Here is a 22,328-nt window from a genome sequence, read left to right as displayed (position 1 = left end):
GTTACACTTAATAAATCGTTACAAAGATGAAAATATGAGTAAATGAAATAATACACAATGGCAATAATCACACAACACACCAAATACAACTATTAATAATCAAAGCAAACAAAACAAGATAATATATAAATCAATTCAAAGAAAAATAACTTAAAGACAAATGATTAATGAAGACGGTTCAAAATAAATGATAAACGATTCAAATAGACTAAATATATATAAATTAAAAATAATAAAAATAAATAAATAACAATGAAAACAATTAGAAAATATATATGTAAAACATATAAATATTTTTGAAGATATATACATACATAAAGATTTGAGAGATCTTCATGTATAAACTTATAATCAATAACATAAAAAATTAAATAAATTTAATGTAAGACAATTTCAAATAAATAATTAATATAAAGACTTAAAACAAGTAATGATAAAATAGTATATTTTAATAATAAATAAATTAAATGTACAGTGGATGTGGTTGAAATAGAGTTAAAATTTGCAAATACACAAAATATGGTTACGAGGGACCAAAATAAAATACGCTGAGGACATGGGGACTGACTGCGAATATTCCCCGTCCCTTATGCGCATCTTTTTTTGCGCAGGACTAGATTGGAACAGACGCAAAATTCTGTGGCCGAAATTAAGTAAAATAAAAGGCTGCATTGAATGTGCCGCAGAATTAGAGGGGCCAATGGCATAAATTACCCATTTAGGGCAAGAATGCGCAGATCTCCCTCCTTCAAACGGCGCCGTTTTACAATCACCATAAAAGCTAAAAATTTTACTTTTTTTTTTTGCTGTTTCATTTTTTGCAAAGAACACAAAAAAGAGGGGAGGTTCCCCTTTCTCTGCTAGGGTTCCAGGCCTAGCCTTGGAACCCCGCCACCGTCCCGCTTCCCTACTGCCTGGTGGCCGGAGTTATGCGAGGGCGTTGAAGCGCGTTCAGAGATAAAGGCCCTGGAATAGGGAAACGAGGAGAAAAAGAAAAGCTTTGGCCCCTCCCTAAACTCACATTTGGCAACGGCGAAGGACCATCGACAGCGGGCCTAAGGGCCGATTCAGGTAACCCTTTTCTTTTCACTTTCTTTGATATAATTCTTTTAAAAATGGGTTAAAAATAAATAAAAGTAAAAAAATGAAGAGAAATAACTACAATCAACCTTTTTGGTTTCGATTTCTGCTTTTTCAATTTCCTGATATGCGTAAAAAAATTACAGCGTTCTTGTTCGGCCTATATAGCCGATTTTTACAACCCCTAAACTTATATTTTTTGTCGTTTTCTATTTGGATTATGTTTGTTTGTCGTTTTGTGCTTTGTTTGGTTGTCTGTCTGTCTGCTACTCTTTGCAGTTGTTCTGACGCGCATGGGAATGTGGCGATTGGCGAGCAACGGCGGGCACGCGAGGAGGCCACGTGCGACGGCTTGAAAGGACCAGGCTGGGGACATGCGGCGCTGAAGGCCCTTGCTAGGGTTTTTTATTGAAAATTTTTTAGTTCGTTGGGCCTTGAGTTTGGGCTTAGGGTTAATTTGATTTGGGCTTGGGGAATTTGGGTTTGTACTGTAATAAACTGTTTTATTGATTTGGTTTATGTGGTTGCTTATTTGGTGCGAGCCCGGGTAAGAATTGGGCTCTACAGCTACCCCTCTTTGCTCATTGTCGTGTAACGGGAATGGAGCAAAAACTTTAAAATGGCTAATTTTACCCAGTCTCACCAAGTCTTAACTTGTTGGTACTCATCTTCTTCAGGTAGCTTCATTTCAGTCCACCGCGTCTTATTGCTTTGATCCACTTCACGGTATCTTTAAAGAGATATGACTTCAATCTACTCTGCTTCAACCCCATGGGGTGAGATTTGGTTTCTTCTGTCTGCTCCACTGCAACTTCAGGGAGATAAGACTGGACGCGATCTGCTCTAATGTAACTTCAGAGAGATAAGATCTATGTTTTTTAATCCGCTCCACTACAACTTCAGGGAGATAGGATTAGTTTTTTTTTATCCGCTTCACTATCAGTACAGGAAGACAAGATCTGCAATCTCCAATCTCCAATCTCCAATCTACTTCGCTGCCAATACAGGAAGACAAGATCTACAATCTTCGACCTACTCCACTGCTGTTTAGGGAGACAAGATATGCTATCTTCGATCTACTTCGCTGCCAATACAGGAAGATAAGATCTGCTATCTTCAGTCTACTTCACTGCCAATACAGGAAGACAAGACTTGCTATCTTCGATCTACTTCGCTGCCAATACAGGAAGATAAGATATGTTATCTTCAATCTACTTTGCTACCAATACAGGAAGACAATACTTGCTATCTTCGATCTATTTCGCTGCCAATACAGGAAAATAAGATCTGTTGTTTTTAGTCTACTCCGCTACAATTTTAGGGAGATAATACTTGATATGATAACTTCAATCCATCCCACTGCAACTTCAGGGTATGGGTAACTTCATTGATCTGTTCTCTGGGGAACATGACCTGCAAAATCTATTTCATGGACCTATTTATGCCTAGCGTTTAGGATGTCATGATTAGAATGAATCAAATGCTCCTAACTAGATGTGTATGTATGATTTTTGCATTTAATGATATTTGCATGAATGCAAAATGTCATTTTTCGAGAATGATCCTCTTTTAATGCTTAGGTTGTCATTACTCGCTATTCATTAAGGTGCTATCACTAATGCCTTCTTGTTCAGCCGGTATTTTTGACAGCAAACCCAAAGAAATAGTCGTAATTTAGACTATTCTTTCTCCAATGCTTTTAACCCTTAAGTTGATTAGTTCTAAACAATAGCCTTGTTTCAGGTCCTCGTACTATTTAGAAGCTTTCAGAGTAATATGAAAAACTTCTTCTGCTTGAATATTGTCAGTCCATTAATCGTTATTTCAATAAAAAATGCTTGAAAAAGATTATCAAAATGAACAAGATGAAGTTTTGTTGAGAGCAAAGCTGGAAATGAATGAATTAATCAAGATAGCAAATTTCGCTAGAATACAAAATGAGAATAAATTAATCAAGATGGCGTATTTTGTCAAAAATACAAAAATAAATAAAATGGAAATAGGTGCCCCAGATATCGTAGCATGAGCTTCTCTGCCCCAAACTTCTTGAAGACCCTTTTGAACTTGATATGTGTTTAGAAGTCCTAGAAGACTTTGTTGATGCCCCAAAATGTTGCATCTCTCATTCTTATTAATTCGGAGATGACAAGACTACCGCATGCCCCACCTTTGATCAAAATAATTTGAACTACCCATTCCTAGGTTTTCAATTCAAAACCCCTTTGGTCTCAAAACGCCCTTTACGAGTTTTCGCCTTGGCCTCTCCTTTTTTTTTAGGCGAAGTACTTGTTCACTGAATCCGAATTCACAGAATTAGGTAGGTTTTTTCTATCCATCTCAGTCAAAATTAATGCCCTCTAGAAAAGGCTTTCTTTACTACATAAGGTCCCTCCCAGTTTGGCATCCACTTTCCTCTAAAGTCTTTTTGTATGGGAAGGATTTTCTTCAGTACCAAGTCCCCTTCATGGAAGTCTCTAGGACGAACCTTCTTATTGTAAGCTCATATCATTCGCTTCTAGTACATTTGACCATGACGGATAGCTCTCACCCTCTTTTCTTCAATCAAGTTCAGCTGATCATATCGGGATTGGATCCATTCTGCTTCATCTAACTTTAGTTCTGAAAAAACTTGGAGAGAGGGAATCTCAACCTCGATTGGCAGCACCGCCTCCATTCCATAAACTAAAGAGAACGGCGTTGCCCCGGTAGAAGTCCTGACAGACGTTTGATAAGCATAGAGGGCAAATGGTAACTTATCATGTCAATCTCTATAAGTCTCAGTCATTTTCCCCACAATATTCTTGATGTTTTTATTAGCTACCTCCACCGCGCCATTTATTTTTAGGCGATATGGCGATGAGTTGTGGTGCTTGATCTTGAATTGACTATAGACCTCCGTTATCGTGCTGTTGTTCAAGTTCAACGCGTTATCAGATATAATCATTTCGGGCATCCCATACAGACATATGATCTCTTTTTCTAGGAATTTACTGACTTTCGATTTCGTGACGTTGGCGTAAGACATAGTTTCTACCCACTTAGTAAAGTAGTCAATCACTACAAAGATGAAACGATGTTCGTCTGAAGCCTTTGGTGATATCGGCCCAATAACGTCTATGCCCCACACAGAAAAATGCCATGGAGAAGTCATGATGTGAAGATGTGAGGCAGGCACATGAATTTTGTCTCCGTAAATCTAGCACTTATGGTACTTCTTAGCATACTTGATGCAATCACCTTCCACAGTAGACCAATAATACCCGAATCTCATGATTTTCCTGGCCATTGTAAAACCGTTAGCGTGTGTTCCACAGACACCATCGTGGATCTCTTCCAAGATTTGCTTAGCCTCAATAGCATCCACGCATCTTAGCAGCACCTAATCCTTTCCTCTTTTGTATAGGATCTCTCCGTCTAAGGCGTATCATTAGCCAGCCTCCTCAACGTTCTCTTGTCATTCTCAGTTGCCTGGTCTGGGTATTCGCGATCTTTCACATATCACAATATGTCTTGATACCAAGGGTGGTCGTCTTTTTCTTCTTCTTCGTCAATGTTAAACAGCGGGCTGGAGCCTCATAAATGCTCATTTGGATAGGCTTCACATCCTCCTGTTTATTTACTTTGATCATGGAAGCCAATGTAGCCAAATCGTCGGCTATCTGATTCTCATCTTGTGGGAGATAACAGAAGGTGATATCGTTAAACTCCTCAATTAACTCCAGGACTAGCTTTCGATAACTAATCAACTTAGGGTCTCTTGTTTCCCACTCGCCTTTGAGCTGATAAATCACAAATGCGAAATCTCCATATACCTTAAGTACCTTGATTTTACGTTTTATAGCCGCACGGATTCCCATGATACATGCTTCGTACTCCGCCATGTTATTTGTACAATCAAAATTTAATTTGCTAGTGAACGAATAATGATCACCGTCTGGAGATACTAAGACTGTCCCGATCCCGTTACTCACAGCATTTGAGGCTCCGTCAAAGTTTAATTTCCAAGCATTGCTTTCTTGTGTGTCTGCTTCAGCAGTTGCCACGTACATCAAATCCCCATTTGGGAAATCGAAGTTCAAAGGCACATAATCTTCCAGGGCTCTACTAGCTAGAAAATCTGCTATTGCGCTCCCTTTTACGGCCTTTTGATTCATATAGGCTATATCGAATTCAGACAGTAGAATTTGTCATCGGGCCATCCTTCCATTTAGAGCGGTTGACTCCATTATGTATTTCAGAGAGTCCAACTTCGAGATTAACCAAGTCGTATGGTATAACATATATTGTCTCAATCTCCGAGTAGTCCATACCAATGCGCAACATAATTTTTTAATTGGCGAATATCTCGTTTCACATTCAGTGAACATCTTGCTGAGATAGTAGATCGCTCTTTCTTTTCGTCCTGACTCATCATGTTGGCTGAGCATGCAACCCATGGAATTCTCAAATACTGCCAAGTATAGTATCAGTGGCTTGTCTGGGCAAGGTGGAATTAGTACTGGGGCATTGGACAGGTAATACTTAATCTCGTCAAAAGTTTTCTGCATTCCTCATCTCATACACCTGGATTGTGTTTCCTAATAAGACGGAAGATTAGGTCACATTTCACAGTTAACTGTGAAATAAACCAAGTGATGTAATTTAGTTTCCCTAGAAAACCCTAAACTTCTTTCTGAGTGCGCGGCGGAGGCAATTTTTGTATAGCCTTAACTTTGTCCGGGTCAATCTTGATTCCCCTTTCACTGACTAAGAATCCTAGCAACTTTCCTGATCTAGCCCCGAAAGTGAATTTGGCTGGGTTAAGCTTTAGCTGGAGCTTTCTTAACCTTAAGAACAACTTTCTTAGTACTTGCACATGTTCCCCTTCTGTCCTAAACTTCGCAATCATGTCGTCAACATAGGCTTCTATCTCTTTATGCATCATATCATGGAACAAAGTTACCATGGCTCTTTGGTATGTTGCCCCTGCATTCTTCAATCCGAATGGCATCACCTTATAGCAAAATGTTCCCCACATAGTTATGAACGTGGTTTTTTCCATGTCTTCAGGATGTATTTTTATCTGATTGTACCCCGAGAAGCCATCCATGAAGGAGGAGAGTGAGTAACCTGCTGTGTTATCTACCAAAGTGTCGATATGGAGTAATGGGAAGTTATCTTCCGGACTAGCTTTGTTCAAATCTCTGTAATCCACGCACATCCACACATTTCCATCTTTCTTAGGGACAGAGACTATGTTGGCTACCCAATCAGAGTACTTAACCACTTGTAAGAACCCCACATCAAACTGCTTGTTGACCTCATCTTTTATTTTTAACAAAACATCGAGCCTCATCCTTCATAGCTTCTGTTGCACCGGTTTACATTCTTCCTTTATAGGCAGTCGGTGTACCATAATATCAGTATTCAGGCCAAGCATGTTTTGATAAGACCATGCGAAAACATCTTTGAACTCTTGAAGCAACCCAACGAGGTCTCGCTTTGTTTCCTCGGTAACGCAAGCGCCAATTTTTACTTATTTCCCTTCTCCTAAATTCACCATTTCCACGGACTCCTTATAAGGAAGGATTTGTTTCTCTTTTTGCTCTACCATTCTTAACAAATCAGGAGATAAGACGCTGTCTTGGTCATCTTCAAAATCCTGAGGATCATCAGTACCCATGTCTTGTTCAAATAGGGATTCTGAGCTAGTAACAACATCGCTCACATCATTGATATTTGAGGACCTGTTATTGGGACGAATGGAGGTTCGAAGAAAAAAGAATCTAAGAATAATTGTATGCACAGTATGATTATAAATAGAATGACAAGAATGAAAGAATATTTGTTCAAAATGAGACTGAATGATGAGTTTTTATTGAAATAAGATGTTGGACATGTGCCTTTTACAAAAGATTCTTATTACCCCCAGGCTTAGGGCAATAAGTGTTATGAATATTACTCTGAATTAGTTCTAAATGTTACAGGGATCTCTTCTACAGTCCAGTTGTCTAGAACACTTCCAGGTTCGTAAGGGCGAATACCTGATATACTTCCTTCTTCGAGTTCTTCCTTGAATATGGCATTGATGTTTAGATTTCCTAACATTTCTTCCGTAGTATCCCTTCTCGGTGTCCTTCGTTCAAGATAAATGGTTCCTTCTGATACGAAAGTCCAGGCCTAGCCTTGGAACCCTGCCGCCGTCCTGCTTCCCCACTGCCTGGTGGTCGGAGTTATGCGAGGGCACCTCCTATCAACGCGTTGAAGCACGTTCAGAGATCAAGGCCTTGGAACAGGGAAACGAGGAGAAAAAGAAAAGCTTTGGCCCCTCCCTAAACCCGCATCCAGCGACGGCGAATAACCATCGACGACAGGCCTAAGGGACGATTCAAGTAACCCTTTTCTTTTCACTTTCTTTGATATATTTCTTTTAAAAATGAGTTAAAAAACAAATAAAAGTAAAAAAAACGAAGAGAAATAACTACAATCAACCTTTTTGGTTTCGGTTTCTGCTTTTTCAATTTCTTGATGTACGTAAAAAAAGTACAATGTTCTTGTTCAGCCTATATAGCCGATTTTTACAACCCCTAAACTTCTATTTTTTGTCGTTTCCGATTTGGATTGTGTTTGTTTGTCGTTTTATGCTTTGTTTGGTTGTCTGTTTGTCTGCTAGAGGTGCTCATGGGCCGGATTCGGGCCAGGCCCAGAAAAAAATTTTGGCCCGTGTCCTAGGCTCGGGCCCGGCCTGAAATATGGGCTTGAAATTTTGTCCAGGCCCGGCCCGGGAAGAAAATCATAAGCTCGAGCCTGACCCGGCCCATTTTTAAATAAACACCAAAAAAAATTTAAAAATAAAAAAGTATTTTAAAAATAAAACATTTTTAAAAAAAAAGTATTTTAAAAATATTTTAAAATAAAAAAATAAAAATATTTATCATATTCGGGCCGAGCCGGGCCCGGGCCAAAAAAGTGCTGGCCGAGGCCCGACCCGTTTTCTAAACGGACCTCATTTTTTTGCCCAAACTCATATTTCGGGCCTATATTTTTACCCGAACCCTCCCATATTTCGGGTGGACCGTCGGGCCAGCTCTACTGTCTGCTACTCTTTGCAGGTGTTCTGACGCGCATGGGAAGGTGGCGATTGGCGAGCAGCGGCGGGCACGCGAGGAGGCCACGTGCGACGCTGGAGGCCCTTGCTAGGGTTTTTTGCTGAAATTTTTTTAGTTCGTTCGGCCTTGAGTTTGGGCTTAGGGTTAATTTGATTTGGGCTTGGGGAATTTGGGTTTGTACTGTAATAAACTGTTTTATTGATTTGGTTTATGTGGGTTGCTTATTTGGTGCGGGCCCGGGCAAGAATTGGGCTCTACAGTTATAGTATCTAATTTCATCATCAACGTTATTTTTACACTAACCGGTGGTAAACGCACCGCACATCCAAACTAAGCCTTATAATCTCTAAAAGGAACTCTCATTAAAAGTATGAGTAAACAGTATTATTCAATTTTTAACATATAAAAATGCTACTTCATAGATTGAGTCTTAGTTCGATTAGTATGAACATTGTGGTCAATGCTCCATATGTGGGTTTGAGTGCGCTGAAATGCATTATCCTCCTATTTACGGGTTGAGAAAGAATTAGGGGTAGACATTGTATATACAATCAGAATCTATAATAAGTTTATAAATTTGCACTAATTTTTTCTCATATAGAATATTGAGATTCACCGGACATTGTTTTAAAATGAAAGAAGATTTGATTTATAGTAATATTTTATCATGGACTACGAAAATATGAATATCAATAGAAACAATTTTAAAGATTCAATTAAGATAGTTTATTGTATAGAAACTGTAGGTTTGCAAGTGATTAGATATAATTCTCAAAATATAACACACTTCAACGTGGGTCTAATCATGTTTAATAACATAATTTAATATAATACGGTTCGCAGACACTATAAAAGCACATTTAGTAGTTATATTTAAAATTCAATATATTTATTTTCATGTATTATGTTTATGATTAAAAGATTGAATCTTAGCTCAATTAGTATTTGTCGAGTAGAACATGCTAAAACGTATTTATCTTTATATAGCAATTATAAGTATTGTATAAAAAAACATCTATAATTAACTCAAAATATAAACTATCTATAATTATTTTGTCCATGTTTAGAGTGGCAAGAAATGCCTTTCTCAAGCAATTGGAATTATATTTTACCAAATTTTACCAAAAGGAAACAAAATTAAACATTAATTTAATTATTAAGTCAAGATAAAGACAATTTTAGGCCTAATATTTCTCTCCCTAGCCTTAGCCATTAGGGGGAAAAATTGAAGAAGAACCAAAACCAAAGGCAAATCTAAGCCTAAATTTAGGGGCACTATTTGAGATTCGACTTATTATTTAATATACAAAATAGATTTTTTCTTTTACAAATATTTAAATAGATTAATTTTTTATTTTTAAATTTTACTTTATAAACTTTAATTTGGTTTTTTGTTATTGTTATATTCCTTCACCCCTGAGACACGTGGTAACAGTATAAGTAGCGTTGACTTCCCATTGATCTCGTCTCAGAAAGTACTTCTCTCGACCACCCGCTTTAAAACGGAATTGACCTTCCACACTTTCAACCATTGCAATAAGAAGCTTTCCCCCTCTATTGTCCTCAAGATGTCAAAGCATTCACTTTTTAGTAGGGGTGAGTAAAACTCGATTCAACTCGAAAATATTAAAAAAATTTCGAATTTCGAGTTAAACGAATCTAGTTATTCGAGTTAATCGAGTTATTCGAATCAACTCGAATTTTTTTTTCAAATTTCGAGTTCGAATCGAGTTGAATTTTCGAATTCGAATAACTCGAATAATTCAAATATCAAACTATAATATTTTACATTTTTACCCCAAACTCCCAAACATTTTTACTTTTCCCTCAAAACTTTTATTTATATCTACTATTTATATTATTAAATTAAATTTCACATTTTATATTATTTATATTATTGAATTGTTTAGTCATATTGAATATTTATATTAAGATTGAATTATTAATTATGCCACAAAATATTCGTGTTAAAATTTTATAATTGTATCAATTTCACATTTTATTTTTAAAATAACTTTTATTAAAAATTATATTTTACATTTAATATATTTTTAATTCCAAAATACATAGTGACAAGAATCAAGATAATTGAAACAACTAAGCAAGCAAAGAAGCTAACCAGTATATAAAAAATTAATAAATAAATTATGAGGTGATGAAAGTTAATAAAAAATTTGATTAAGGTGGACAAATTTTATTACGATGGGTGACAGTGGTTATAAGGACCCAAAATTATTTTTTAAAATTCAACTCGAACAAATATATTCGATTCGATTCGATTCGAATTCCATCTCACTCGACTCGATTAGAGAAAATTTCAAATCAAATTAGGATGATAAAATATGATTCATCAACTCGATTAACTCAAAATTTTTTCATTCGATTTGATTCAATTCGATCGAACGCTCACCCCTACTTTTTAGGTATGAATAGTCATTTAATGTGAACACTCCCTTGAAACCTTTATAGAGTTTAGTTGAGCGTAATAATCTCGTACTAATTGAGCGAATAACGGAATAGACCCCATAAAATACATCTTTCACACATTAGATGAGGACAATCTCTTTCATAGCAATCTGTCATGTTATGTTAATGGACAAATAGACCTCTCATTTAAATATTCTAACTAACAAGGAAGAAATGATCGATTTTCAATACCCTAAAATTACTCTAAGCAATTATCTCCTTAGTCAACTTGTCCTCTATGAAAATTATGTCGATAAATATGAACTTTAAATTATGAAAAAATATTTTAATTTTAAACATTTCACCTTATTTAAAATAAACATAAATTTTTATAAGATAATATAATGTTAAAATAAATTAATTTAATTTAAAATATTCTTCATAAGTGATAAATAGCTCTTATCTATTTATTATTTTACATACTTTTGTATAAAATACATTTATCAAATTATTTTTATTATTAATTATCAAATGTATGTAAATATTTATGGTAAATATTAATGTTTAATTGATTTAATCTGTTCAACAATTTATCAAATAAGGTCTAAGTTAAATGAGACCAATTATGTTAAGAATTTACTTAAAATTGTCTTTTCATAAGTTAATAATAGATTCTATAAGGGTATTTGTGTCTTAAGAAGTCTATTATTTAAAAAAATTACCAATATAAATTTTTTTATATTTTTTCAACCACCTGTGTCTTATAATTTAGTTTTTATAATATTATAACTTAATCTAGAAGATTAACGATGTTAACTATTTCAATTAAAATGTTAAGCTGAATTTTTCTTTAAAAAATACTGTTGAAAAATTGTTAGTATGATAAGTTGAAATGAGCATTAAAATAAATATTTTAATCAGAATATAGTTAAAGGTGTTAACTATTTAAACTAATTAATCATATTATAAATTGTCAAAGTACCGCCAAGTTTTTTATTATAAGGACTAGATCAATTTAATTCATTTACTATTAAATAGATCATCAATTTAATCCTTTACTCTTAAAAATATTAAAATAAAATCAAATTGTAATAGAGTTAACATTTTCTATTTAGAAAATATAAATAAATGGTCAAATTATGCCAAATTAAAATATAACGACTGAATCTCAAATTTGAATATAGTAGAAGGACCAAAATCATCATTTGACCATTTTCAATTTAAAATTTAAAATTTATAGGGTTTTAACTATATTTATAGGCAGCTCTATTGGGTATGATGGTGAAGAAACAGTACTTTTCCTCTATCATAATAATTAAACCACAAAAATAAAAGATAGATAAAAGGGCATGCATTATTAAGGGTGATGATAGGTAATAACTATAGTATACTAATATTAAATGAGGTAATGAAATGAAACAGTGTAGACACTAGGTGAGGATGATGCTAAGCTAAAGTTTTTTTTTTTGATAAACTGCACCTAAGGTCACTAAATTATTAATAAGTTTACATTTTGATCACTTATACTTAGTAAACTATTCGAAAATTTTCATTCAAATTGTTAAACTATTCAAAAGTTTCATTCAAGTCATTGAGTTGTTAAGTTTATTTTTCAAAAAAGTCTGGCTAGTGAGCTTCAAGTGATGATTTGATGAATGATAAGGTGGATACCTTAGATCCAAGTCGATATGATGATCAATATTAAGAGAAAGCTGCTTGAATTTTGATTCGCAAATTTGTGAAGTTCAAAGTTGTTTTATGAAAAAATAAGTTGAACGGTAAAAAAAAAAAGGAAGGAGAGCTTTTGATTTGTGCAAGTGGTGCGAATGCCATACAACAACGGTTTTAACAGCCAAGTGACTCAATGAAAACTTTTGAATAGTTCAGTGACTATTTTGTAACTTTTTAAGGTTAAGTGACCAAAATGTAAATTTACTAATAGTTGAGTGACATTGGGTGTAGTTTACCCTTTTTCTTAATTTATTTTTTCTGTTAAGACAGATTTGTGGGTCAAAGCACTTCAGAGGGGGAGCTTGGGGAATAAATAAATATTTAAGGTTTGTCTGATTAAAAATTTTGGTGAAAAAGACATGAATTCACCTTGAGAGTGAAAACTAGCAGATTCCCCAGTATTAATCTTTCTTAAAGCCTTTTTTTTTTCTGCTATTATTTTTATATATATAACTTGTTGCAGCTTCATGTTTTCATGGTTTCCTTGGATTAGTTCATTGAGACATTTTTTAAAACAGATAGTGTGTGTGAGTGAGAGAGAAAGATAGAGAAAAAATGGAGCTCTCACAGCATGGTTTCTTAGAGGAGTTAATGGCTGCTGCTCCAAGAAGGGACAGTTGGACCACTTTTTCAAATGGGGTGACCGAGTTCTTCCCTAATGGATGGAACTTCGAATCTTTTGATGCTACACCACCAAATCTTGCCTTCTTAGGGTTCTCAACAACAACAACTGATGAAATTGAAAACCCAAGCTTTGAATGTCCTTTTAGTGACCAACCTTACCCTTTTGGTGATGGGTTTTCAGTATCAGAGATGGATGCTTCAACTTCACCTTTCCCACCTGCTCATGAAGATTACCCATCAATGGTTGATGATGAAGATCAGCTTGGCCTTCTCACCACTGACCACCATCATCAGCAGCAGCACAGCTTGGAAGAAATGAAGCATAGTTGCAAAGTTGAAATGGAGCAAACTATCAACAACATTCAAGGTTTCAACATGGGCTTGTTTGTAGAGAAAAAGACTAAAGCCAAGAGATTAGAAGGTCAACCCTCAAAGAATCTAATGGCTGAAAGGAGGAGGAGGAAGAGATTAAATGACAGGCTTTCAATGCTCAGATCAATAGTCCCCAAGATCAGCAAGGTTACTTACCCCTTGGTTTTACTTTTTTCTCTAAGTTGTTAAAAAAAAGTTTCATTATCTAAGCAATTTAATGATGCATGCAGATGGATAGAACATCTATACTTGGAGATACCATAGATTACATGAAAGAGCTTTTAGAAAAGGTCAATAAACTCAAGGAAGATAAAACAAAACTGGGTTCAAATCATTTAAGCCTAATGAACAACATGAAAGAGTTAAAACCAAATGAAATGTTGGTGAGGAACTCCCCCAAGGTAAACCAGATTTGTGCTTCTGCTTCTGCTTGTGTTTCAGGTTCTAGCCTATTAATCCTTTAAACATTGAGCTTTCTTTTTTCATCACAGTTTGATGTAGAGAGGAGAGAGACCGATACTCGAATCGATATCCAGTGTGCAACCAAACCAGGACTACTATTATCTACTGTGAACACATTGGAAGCACTAGGCCTTGAGATTCAAGAATGTGTTATAAGTTGCTTCAATGATTTCTCAATGCAAGCTTCTTGTTCAGAGGTATGGTTTAGGAATTCATGTTGTTTGTGCAAGTCCTTGAACTTCAAATGACTGTGTCTTGTAATGGTTATTTAGGTTGCAGAACAGAGGACATTGATGAGTACTGAAGACATAAAGCAAGCATTATTCAGAAATGCAGGCTATGGAGGAACATGTCTATAGAACATTACAAGTGAGGATCTGCAACAACATCAAGTTCCTATCAATAAAGCTCTGTTCATTCATCAAATCAAAAATCTCACAAATGGAGCATGTTATGATATAACTATGATTTTTCTCTTCTTGTACACTATTAGATGGTTGAAAAAAAAAAGGGAATTTTGTTCATATTTTTAATGGAACAAGAATGTATTTTAGAGGAAAATGTGTGCAGAAATTAGTGGTCTATTAATTTCTTTTTGCTCTAATTATTCATTTTCATATTGCTGTAGCAGACATAACCAACCGATAATTAAAATCTAGATTGGTAAGAGATAGTGACTTCTTGTTATTTAAAACATGGAAAAAGCATATGATATGCAATTGTTAATTGCATAAAACAAACCACACTAATAAAAGCAACAGTTTACTAGGACCAGCAAATGTATACACATCAACAGCATCATTTTTGGTACAATCAAAGCATCCTCTAGGCCTGTCTTACTGTTCATAAAGACTAATCTTTTTGAGTTCATAATTATTCCTCTCAACAATATCGTCTCTAATATTCGAACCCGAGAATAAACATAAGCTATAGGTATTTGTTTGAAATAAATATGCTTAAATTTTATAAATCGTTTTCATATATGTGAAAGATCATATTCCCGACCCCTAAAAAATAGATACTTTTATTTTTGTTTAGACCAGTCTCCCAAAGTACACAATATCTTCTCAATATTACTAATAATGATTATTTCCACAATGCATCAAATATAAGCTTCTCGTTCTAACAATTGAAGGTACCATGAAGACCCTTATATTAGAGTCAGATTGTATTTTACCCCTTCTACTCAAATTGAGTAAATTAATTCTTGTACAATAGATCAAAGAGCAAACTAGTTCCTCTGGTAAAAAGCCTATCCATTTTTCTGTTAAAAACTAATGTGACTAATAAAATAATCAAACAATTACACGTGGCACACTATGTGTACCTCATTTTAGTGCACAAAAACTATTTTTTAACCGTAAAAATGGATAAAATTTTTAATTGGACTAACTCGCTCATTTTTTCAATAGAGGGGGCAAACTAAAGCCCAACTTTTAATACAAAGACCACCACAATACCTTTACCAACAACCGCTAAAACTTTAACACTTACCATAAACCCTTCCAAATAGTCAATAGCAGCTAATAATCTACAAATGAAATTATTATATGGGTCAAATTTACAGCATAGAATTTCCAACGCCTTGGTTTAGGCTAAAACGACAGGGTCACAAGTCAACAGCTCTAATTAGCATGCTAGTTATGGCAGATACCGATACATCAAAAAAGAATTTGTTAAAGCTGAAGATCACCTTCATTGTCACTACTGCCTACCTCACCATCATCGTTATCCAAATCCAAAGAGTTATCGACAGAAGAGTTCTGCAGATTTTGCAGCTGGTTAATGACATATTTAGTGTCGGAAACCAATGTGTTTTTCGCTGCTCGAACCTTATCAATTCCATGAAGTTGAGATCCCCGATTCTCCTTTCCAAGAACTTGTTTCCCTGCTCGTGAGGATTCTGCTTTTCTCTTAGCTTCCCTGCAATGTAGTTGGTCGATATACTTCTCATGTAAAGCTCTGTTTTTAATTTGTTTCAGCACTGGGGGACTAATAAGGGCTCCTGTAGAAGAGTTGCCAAGTTTTGAACGGTGCTTCTTAGTACCAGAAGAAGATTTCTCGGGACACTTACGGAGAAATCCCTGTTTTACCATTAACTTTTCCGGGGTGGAAAACGTAGCATTTGGTAGAGCATGCATAGATGCAGTTGTGTTGGGCTCAAGAATGGGGAATAGATCTGCTTCATCACCTTGGTCTACATAACATTGCTTCTGCAACAAATGTCTCACTGTTCTTTTCTGTACAAGATGGCTTTTATGTTTACTAGACCTTGACCCTTTACTCGCAGACGAAACAGATTTAAGCAATTTGCTTGCAGAGAATGACAAATGTTCAACGGGTGATAAGTTTTTTCTTTTTGACCTTGATCGAGGCTGAGGCTGATTTGGAGTTAAATGGTCAGAGTGGATTTTATCAAAGCAATCCTGTGCAGATTTTCCTGGCACCTGCAACAGATTTTTGACGGGTAATCAAGTCCCGAGTCAATAATACTGGGAAAAAAATTACATTCTAGGTAAAACACATCAGCATTTGAAGTAGATAAGTTAATACTTACAGCATAATAGCTAATGCAAGACTATTTGACACCAAAACACATCGTAGCAGCGAGTCTTTGGATAAGAGTAGATTTACAAATGAAGATATTACTTAGTGATTTTATGAATAATTCATATCTGACATTTAATCCATTCTATAATCAACCAGCTTTGGGAAGGATCTTACACAAATAACCCTAATTCAGGGCTCCTTTTGTAGAACTAGACAAGAAGCATACATGATTCCATCATGAACAAAACATTATGTGACTGAGATAGTGTAAGAGAAATCATATGCATCCTATGTTCATAACAATATGCATTTTCATGAATAATTACATAAAATTAGACATCTAGGAAACAAACACAACATATAAGCAGCTTGAAAGTCCAAACCTATGTTGCTTGGACTCTTCATTTTTCATAAAGTACCTTATCCGACACTTGTGTCCAATACATGGATATAGGGATATGCCCTCCAAGGATCCTTCAAATACATGGAAAAACTAGCCATATCTGTGTCGCATACATATCCGTATTCAACACTCACACCCGAGTCCAAGTAATATAGGTCCAAACTTCACCCTAGTATATTTTAGAAAATGACATCATAATTCATGGATTAGCTTAAAGTAGGGATGTAACCGAGCCGAGCAAAGCCCAAATACTGCCAAGCTCGAGCTCAACTTGAAACTTGAAGATCGATACTCAACTCGAGCTCGATCAAACATCTGTTTTTAAGCTCAGGCTCGGCTCAACATATAATCAAGCTCGAACTCAAGTAGCTTGCAAACACCCGTATCTCATTTACACCCCTAGCTTCAAGATTAATAAAATGCGGCGTTATAACCTCAAATGTGAACATTACATCATCCATTAGGATTAAAGCCAAAGTTAGTTGATATATAATATATATGTATAGTTGAGATGAATTTCACTTAAGACCAGTAACCAAAAATCCTTAGCTTCAAAGAATATGCACATCAATCTACAACATTATGTCATATTTTATTAAAAAGAAAAGAAAAGAAAATCCAGATCAAGGAATGGGGAAAAAATACCAGCTTTGAAACCTTCTTCCAGAAATTAGGCGTTGGCTTTGCCGAAAAATAAGCTTTTTGCAAAATCGATTCTTGCTCCCTACTCCACCCTTGAACATTTCCATCAGCTTCCACAAGGGGTTTCCTCTTTCTCCTAACCGAAAAATCTTCATTTCTTTCACTTTCTCTCCCTTCCACCGAAACCGCTTTCAACCCAACATTAGTTTCCTTTTTCTCTTCATCCAACGGCTCCCCCTTCACACTCTTCTTTTTCCTAGACTCGTCCTTTTTCGTCTCGAAAATTTCGGTATCCTCTGGCTCGTTAGACAAAGACCCATTGTTCAATCTCGAAGATTTTCGCAACCCAGACGTCGAATTCACACAACTTTTTGAAAGCGCACTCGATGCACTGCTCAACCTTGGAGATCTTCGCAACCTAGACTTCAAATTCTCGCAATCTGATGAACCATAACTTGACGTTATCAGTTTCCTGGAAACTTCAACCGTGGAGCGAGCGGGGGTTTCCTTTGATTTCGACCTTGGGGTATCCAAATCTATTGGTTTTATGGGAGTTTTCTTATTAAGAAGCCTTGCGGACCTGCGGAGTGAGGTTGGTTGCGGGGTTTCAGAAACGGAGTTTCTCGTAAGCATTTTGCCAAACACTTGGTCGGCTTTTTTTTCTCCTTTTATAATTCAGCTCACATTCTGGGGGTTCTTTTGAGAGGGAAAATGGCTTCCGCTGTTCAAATTTAGGTCATCTAGTTAACGTATCGGGCTTCGCACGTGCAACAGTGCACACGTGTGTCCTTGTCATGCTCAGTAGGAATGGGCTATTTATGTTCCTTTCCACATTTTTTTCAATGGGCCATACCTGTTCAAACAACTTCTATTTGAATAAAACAATTTTTCTTTAAGTGAAAGGCGAGATGATTTTTTTTTTGGTTACTATAACTATAGAGCGGTTATTGTAATTGTTTACCACGTTCCACCTCATTATATAAAATCACTATGTTACTTATGTATATTTATAACTATCAAGAAGATAAAATGTAAAAATATGTTAAAAACTCGTATGTAAAAACATTTATTTGTCTTTAGAAATTTAAAATATTATAAATAATCAGCGAAACTGTATACAATGGAAATTGTAGTTTTAATAGTAGATGTTCATAATAAAGTGTAGTGATGAAGTAGAACAAAACAACCGTGGAGCCGTAATAAATTTCATCACATTCATACCTATTTTCTAAAATCAAAAATCTAAATAAATAGATGTATATCCCATAATTGAATTAAACCTAAATATAAATGGACTGTACTCATAATCATAACTCCCAAATTTATCTCACATACTTGAGTTAAACCCACATATACTATAAATATAAATGATGCTACATTCACATATTTATGCTCATTCATTACCTTTGTAAAATCTATGTGGTGTATGTAATAATTAATAAAGAAACTTATTGTCTGCAAATAATCTATCACTTCATTTATGTCTTAGGTATATTGCTGTAACTTTGGAGTTTTAATTATTAAACCCACTTTTGCAAATTACACTAACTAAATTCAAGAAATATATATTTAAGATAATGATAAATTAATTAACTACAGAAATGTTGATTAAAACGCTTAAATTTTAAACATAATAACTCATATTTATTTAATGTTTTTTTTAATTTTGTTGTTGTTTGAATATTTTATAATTTTAAATATTTTATTGACGTGACATATAAGAAAAATAATGTCATATCGGCATGACTATCACTTGAATTGACACGCTAACATTATAAAAATTGTTATTTTACTCAGCATTTCGTTAAAAAGTACAACTTACTTCTTTTTGAAATGTTAACGGTCTAATTTAACTAAAATAAATTAAATTACTAAAATTAAAGATTATTTTCATTGTTATGCATATATATTTCAAACCCACCCAAGAAGCATAATTTGCTTACAAAGTTGATTACAAATAACTTATGTTAATATATTAATATTATATATTATGTAGGTTTATTCGGCTTAATTATGCCTCTAATCTTTTGTTTTTAAACTTTTGAAATTTAATTCATTTATTTTTATCTTGAGAATTAAATTCTCTTTTTATTTAAAATTAAATTTCAATTGATATTACATGTTATCAAATTTTTAATATTAAAATACCATTTATTTAAATTTTTATAAATTTATAAATAGTATTATCAATTAGAGATTAATTTTAAATCAAAAAAATAAATTAAAGAAATTCCTAGAATTAAAAACTCAAATACTAAATTTTAAATATCCAAAAATTTCAGACTGTGCCATAATTAAACGTTTTATTCCAATATAAAATCCATAACTAGTTTAAGAAAACCAGGCTTAATACCAAATACAATTTGTATGACGTGAGGTGATGCGAGGGTGACGAAGAGGTGTGTGGATCAATCCTAACCCAACCATACGATTATTTTTAATATTTAATTGCGGGGTCACGGTGCTTAAAATTATTTATACTCTTTCTCTAATTCAAAAATAGGAAGATAATGTATTTTAGCGTATTTAAACTCACGTTCTCTTATATTAACAACAATATCTATCTCAATCAATTAAAACTCAACCGATATGCTCGAATCAATATTTAATTTATTTTAGAGTACTCATTAATGATCTTTTTAATGGCAAAAAATCTCTAAATTTTATGCTAAAGTAAAACCAATTTGTATTAAAAAAGTTAATGTAATTTTTTTATTCCGGTACTTGGTAATTATATTCACTTAGCGTATGAATTTTTTTGTTTGTTTTGATATTTGAATTTGATAATTTTTCTATTTTAATCTCTAAATTTAAATTTTATAAATATGCAATAATCGTCATTTTAAAATTATGTCACGTCATCACCTAAAATTTATAAAAGTTATAATGTTTTTTTAGAATTTGAAGTGACATAATCCTATAGTTTCATGTCATTACACTTCTACAAAATCCAATTTAGAAGTCAAAACCAACCTTAGATGCCAAAATTTACAAAATTTACAAATATTAAAATGAAATTAATTACCAAATCCTAAAAAATATATATTATAATATTTAAAGAGGGTTAATGAGTAATACTTGCATCATGGGCAAGATCAAGAATTGTACGAGGGAGAGTCGAGGTAAATTTAAAAGGAAAAGGCAAACAGTCCATCCAATTTTGGTTTCGATAAATTACTATATTTATTTGTATAATTTAAAATCGAAATTATATTAACAATACATGTTATTAATGGGACAAGTTCTATATCAAACTTTTTGATTAATAATGTTATTAATTGGACATTAATTTTCAAATCAAACATGTAGATGAACTAAAATAAAAAACAAATTTTAAAATTTTAAAAGTTCATGGATTGAAGGCAAAATTAAATCATACTATTCCATTTATATATTATTTATTTATCGTTACAATATTAGGTAAAGAGAAAAGAATAACATAGTTTAAACATGTGTGATCTTTAACTATTGTTCTAAAGAGACTCCATTTGTATGTTAAATATTTAGAGTTAATATACTATTTGGTACCTAAGTTTGATTTCAATGTTTAAATTAGTACTTAAATTTTATTGTCCCGATTTGATACCTGAATTTGTCTTCAATATTTACTTTGGTACCCACGTTTTTTTTAATTTGGTACCTAAGCATTTTTGTGCCAATCTGATAATTGAGTTTAGTTTCAACGTTTAAATTGGCATATATCAACCATTCATCGTTTGGGTTGAATATCAATTTAAATATTTAAGTTAAATTTATGTACGAAATTAAAAAAAAAATTCTAATACTAAATTAATCTTAAAAAAGATTGGTTAAATACCAAATACAAAGAATGACGTGAGGTGATGTGAGGGTGACGAATGATGGTTTGAGGTGAGCCCTGGCATAGCAGAGCTGGTTGATGACCCCCAAGTCCAACCCCCAAGGCAAGGCGTGCTCAAGCAGTAACCCTTGCCCTAATGATTCGAGAGACGAGAGAGCAAAGCAACAATGAATAACCCCCTTTTTTGCATGAGAATGCAAAGCTGAGATATAAAAAGAGATCTTAAAATGTCAAAAAATGCCGCTTTCTTGTCCCCCAATCACAACATCTCCTTTCCCCTGTTTTCTTTTTGAGTTTTGTCCCCTCGTTTTAGGAAATCAAAACTTAGTTAAAACTAAAGAGATAATTAGTAAAAATTAAAGTTTCAGACTGAAGATTTGGGCTGTGGTTCTACCATCCTATCAATTACGATGTGTATATGTCATATGTAAGTTTTGTATTGTTTTATTTTTTTAGTCAGACATATATTTATAGTTACAAAACTTAAAATGTTGATGGGAGAAGGGGATATTTATCTAAAACATATATGTTTATGGGTCGGGCATGCTTTTAATAAGATATTTTTAAATATGGGGTAATCTTGATCGTCAAATTTTAAGAAATGATTTGTTTTTATGTAAATGATATTTAGATAGTATTTATACTTAGATATTGCAATTATTTAACTTTACTTTTACTAAACTAATATTTAGATACTACTTTGTATTAGCTTATCATATTAAATTAAATATGTTATTAAATTTATAATAAAATCTATAAAAAACAAATTTAATAAACACTAAAAACTTTTGAGGGGACAAACCCAAATATTTCCTATTTTTATACCCTACTTATAATATCAAAATAAAATTTTAAAATCTCAAAAGGGTTTAAAAGAACTTACAAAATTTAATGGGAATCAAACAAAACTCCCCATATGTGATGGTGTCTTAACTTGTGAAATTAAAATATTCTACAGAGAAAATATTGCGTATGATTATAGTCTTACAAGAAAATCAACAAATATTTTGGTTAATGATTATCACTTTATTTTCTTCCATTTTGGCCAATGATTGTTCCTTTTCTTTTTAAGAGCTTAGAAATTTAAGATTTGAATACCTTCGGTTATTTATTTATTTATTCAATCTTATCCTTCCAAATATTTACGAGA

General features: G+C 33.7%; 3 protein-coding genes across 3 annotated transcripts; 1 reads left to right on the top strand and 2 right to left on the bottom strand.

Annotated features, from left to right (window-relative positions):
• Nucleotides 1–4,571: 4,571 nt before the first annotated feature.
• Nucleotides 4,572–5,234, bottom strand: LOC128039296 (uncharacterized). Its single transcript, XM_052627767.1, has one exon. The coding sequence runs from the start codon at nucleotides 5,232–5,234 to the stop codon at nucleotides 4,572–4,574; it is 663 nt and encodes a 220-aa protein (XP_052483727.1).
• A 7,387-nt stretch (nucleotides 5,235–12,621) lies between these two features.
• On the top strand, nucleotides 12,622–14,347 carry LOC105787737 (transcription factor bHLH93). Its single transcript, XM_012614276.2, has 4 exons — nucleotides 12,622–13,448; nucleotides 13,532–13,702; nucleotides 13,793–13,960; nucleotides 14,036–14,347. The coding sequence occupies exons 1-4, from the start codon at nucleotides 12,861–12,863 to the stop codon at nucleotides 14,120–14,122; spliced, it is 1,014 nt and encodes a 337-aa protein (XP_012469730.1). The 5' UTR covers nucleotides 12,622–12,860; the 3' UTR covers nucleotides 14,123–14,347.
• Nucleotides 14,348–15,181: 834 nt separating this feature from the next.
• LOC105787736 (uncharacterized) lies at nucleotides 15,182–18,094 on the bottom strand. The gene is made up of 2 exons (XM_012614275.2): nucleotides 17,362–18,094; nucleotides 15,182–16,210 (listed from the first exon to the last, which is right to left on the bottom strand). Exons 1-2 carry the CDS (start codon nucleotides 17,989–17,991, stop codon nucleotides 15,440–15,442), a joined length of 1,401 nt encoding a protein of 466 aa, XP_012469729.1. The 5' UTR covers nucleotides 17,992–18,094; the 3' UTR covers nucleotides 15,182–15,439.
• Between the last annotated feature and the right edge of the window lie 4,234 nt (nucleotides 18,095–22,328).

The sequence above is a fragment of the Gossypium raimondii genome, chromosome 2, assembly GCF_025698545.1.
Source record: "Gossypium raimondii isolate GPD5lz chromosome 2, ASM2569854v1, whole genome shotgun sequence".
NCBI lineage: Eukaryota > Viridiplantae > Streptophyta > Magnoliopsida > Malvales > Malvaceae > Gossypium > Gossypium raimondii.
This window is presented reverse-complemented; position numbering and strand designations above follow the sequence as displayed.

Coding starts and splice junctions, on each gene's coding strand:
- LOC128039296 (XM_052627767.1), bottom strand. CDS start 5,234: ATGAATCAAAAGGCCGTAAAAGGGAGCGCAATAGCAGATTTTCTAGCT.
- LOC105787737 (XM_012614276.2), top strand. CDS start 12,861: ATGGAGCTCTCACAGCATGGTTTCTTAGAGGAGTTAATGGCTGCTGCT. Junction 13,703..13,792: donor TGGTGAGGAACTCCCCCAAG/GTAAACCAGATT, acceptor TTTTCATCACAG/TTTGATGTAGAGAGGAGAGA. Junction 13,961..14,035: donor TGCAAGCTTCTTGTTCAGAG/GTATGGTTTAGG, acceptor ATGGTTATTTAG/GTTGCAGAACAGAGGACATT.
- LOC105787736 (XM_012614275.2), bottom strand. CDS start 17,991: ATGCTTACGAGAAACTCCGTTTCTGAAACCCCGCAACCAACCTCACTC. Junction 16,211..17,361: donor GGAAGAAGGTTTCAAAGCTG/GTATTTTTTCCC, acceptor AATCTGTTGCAG/GTGCCAGGAAAATCTGCACA.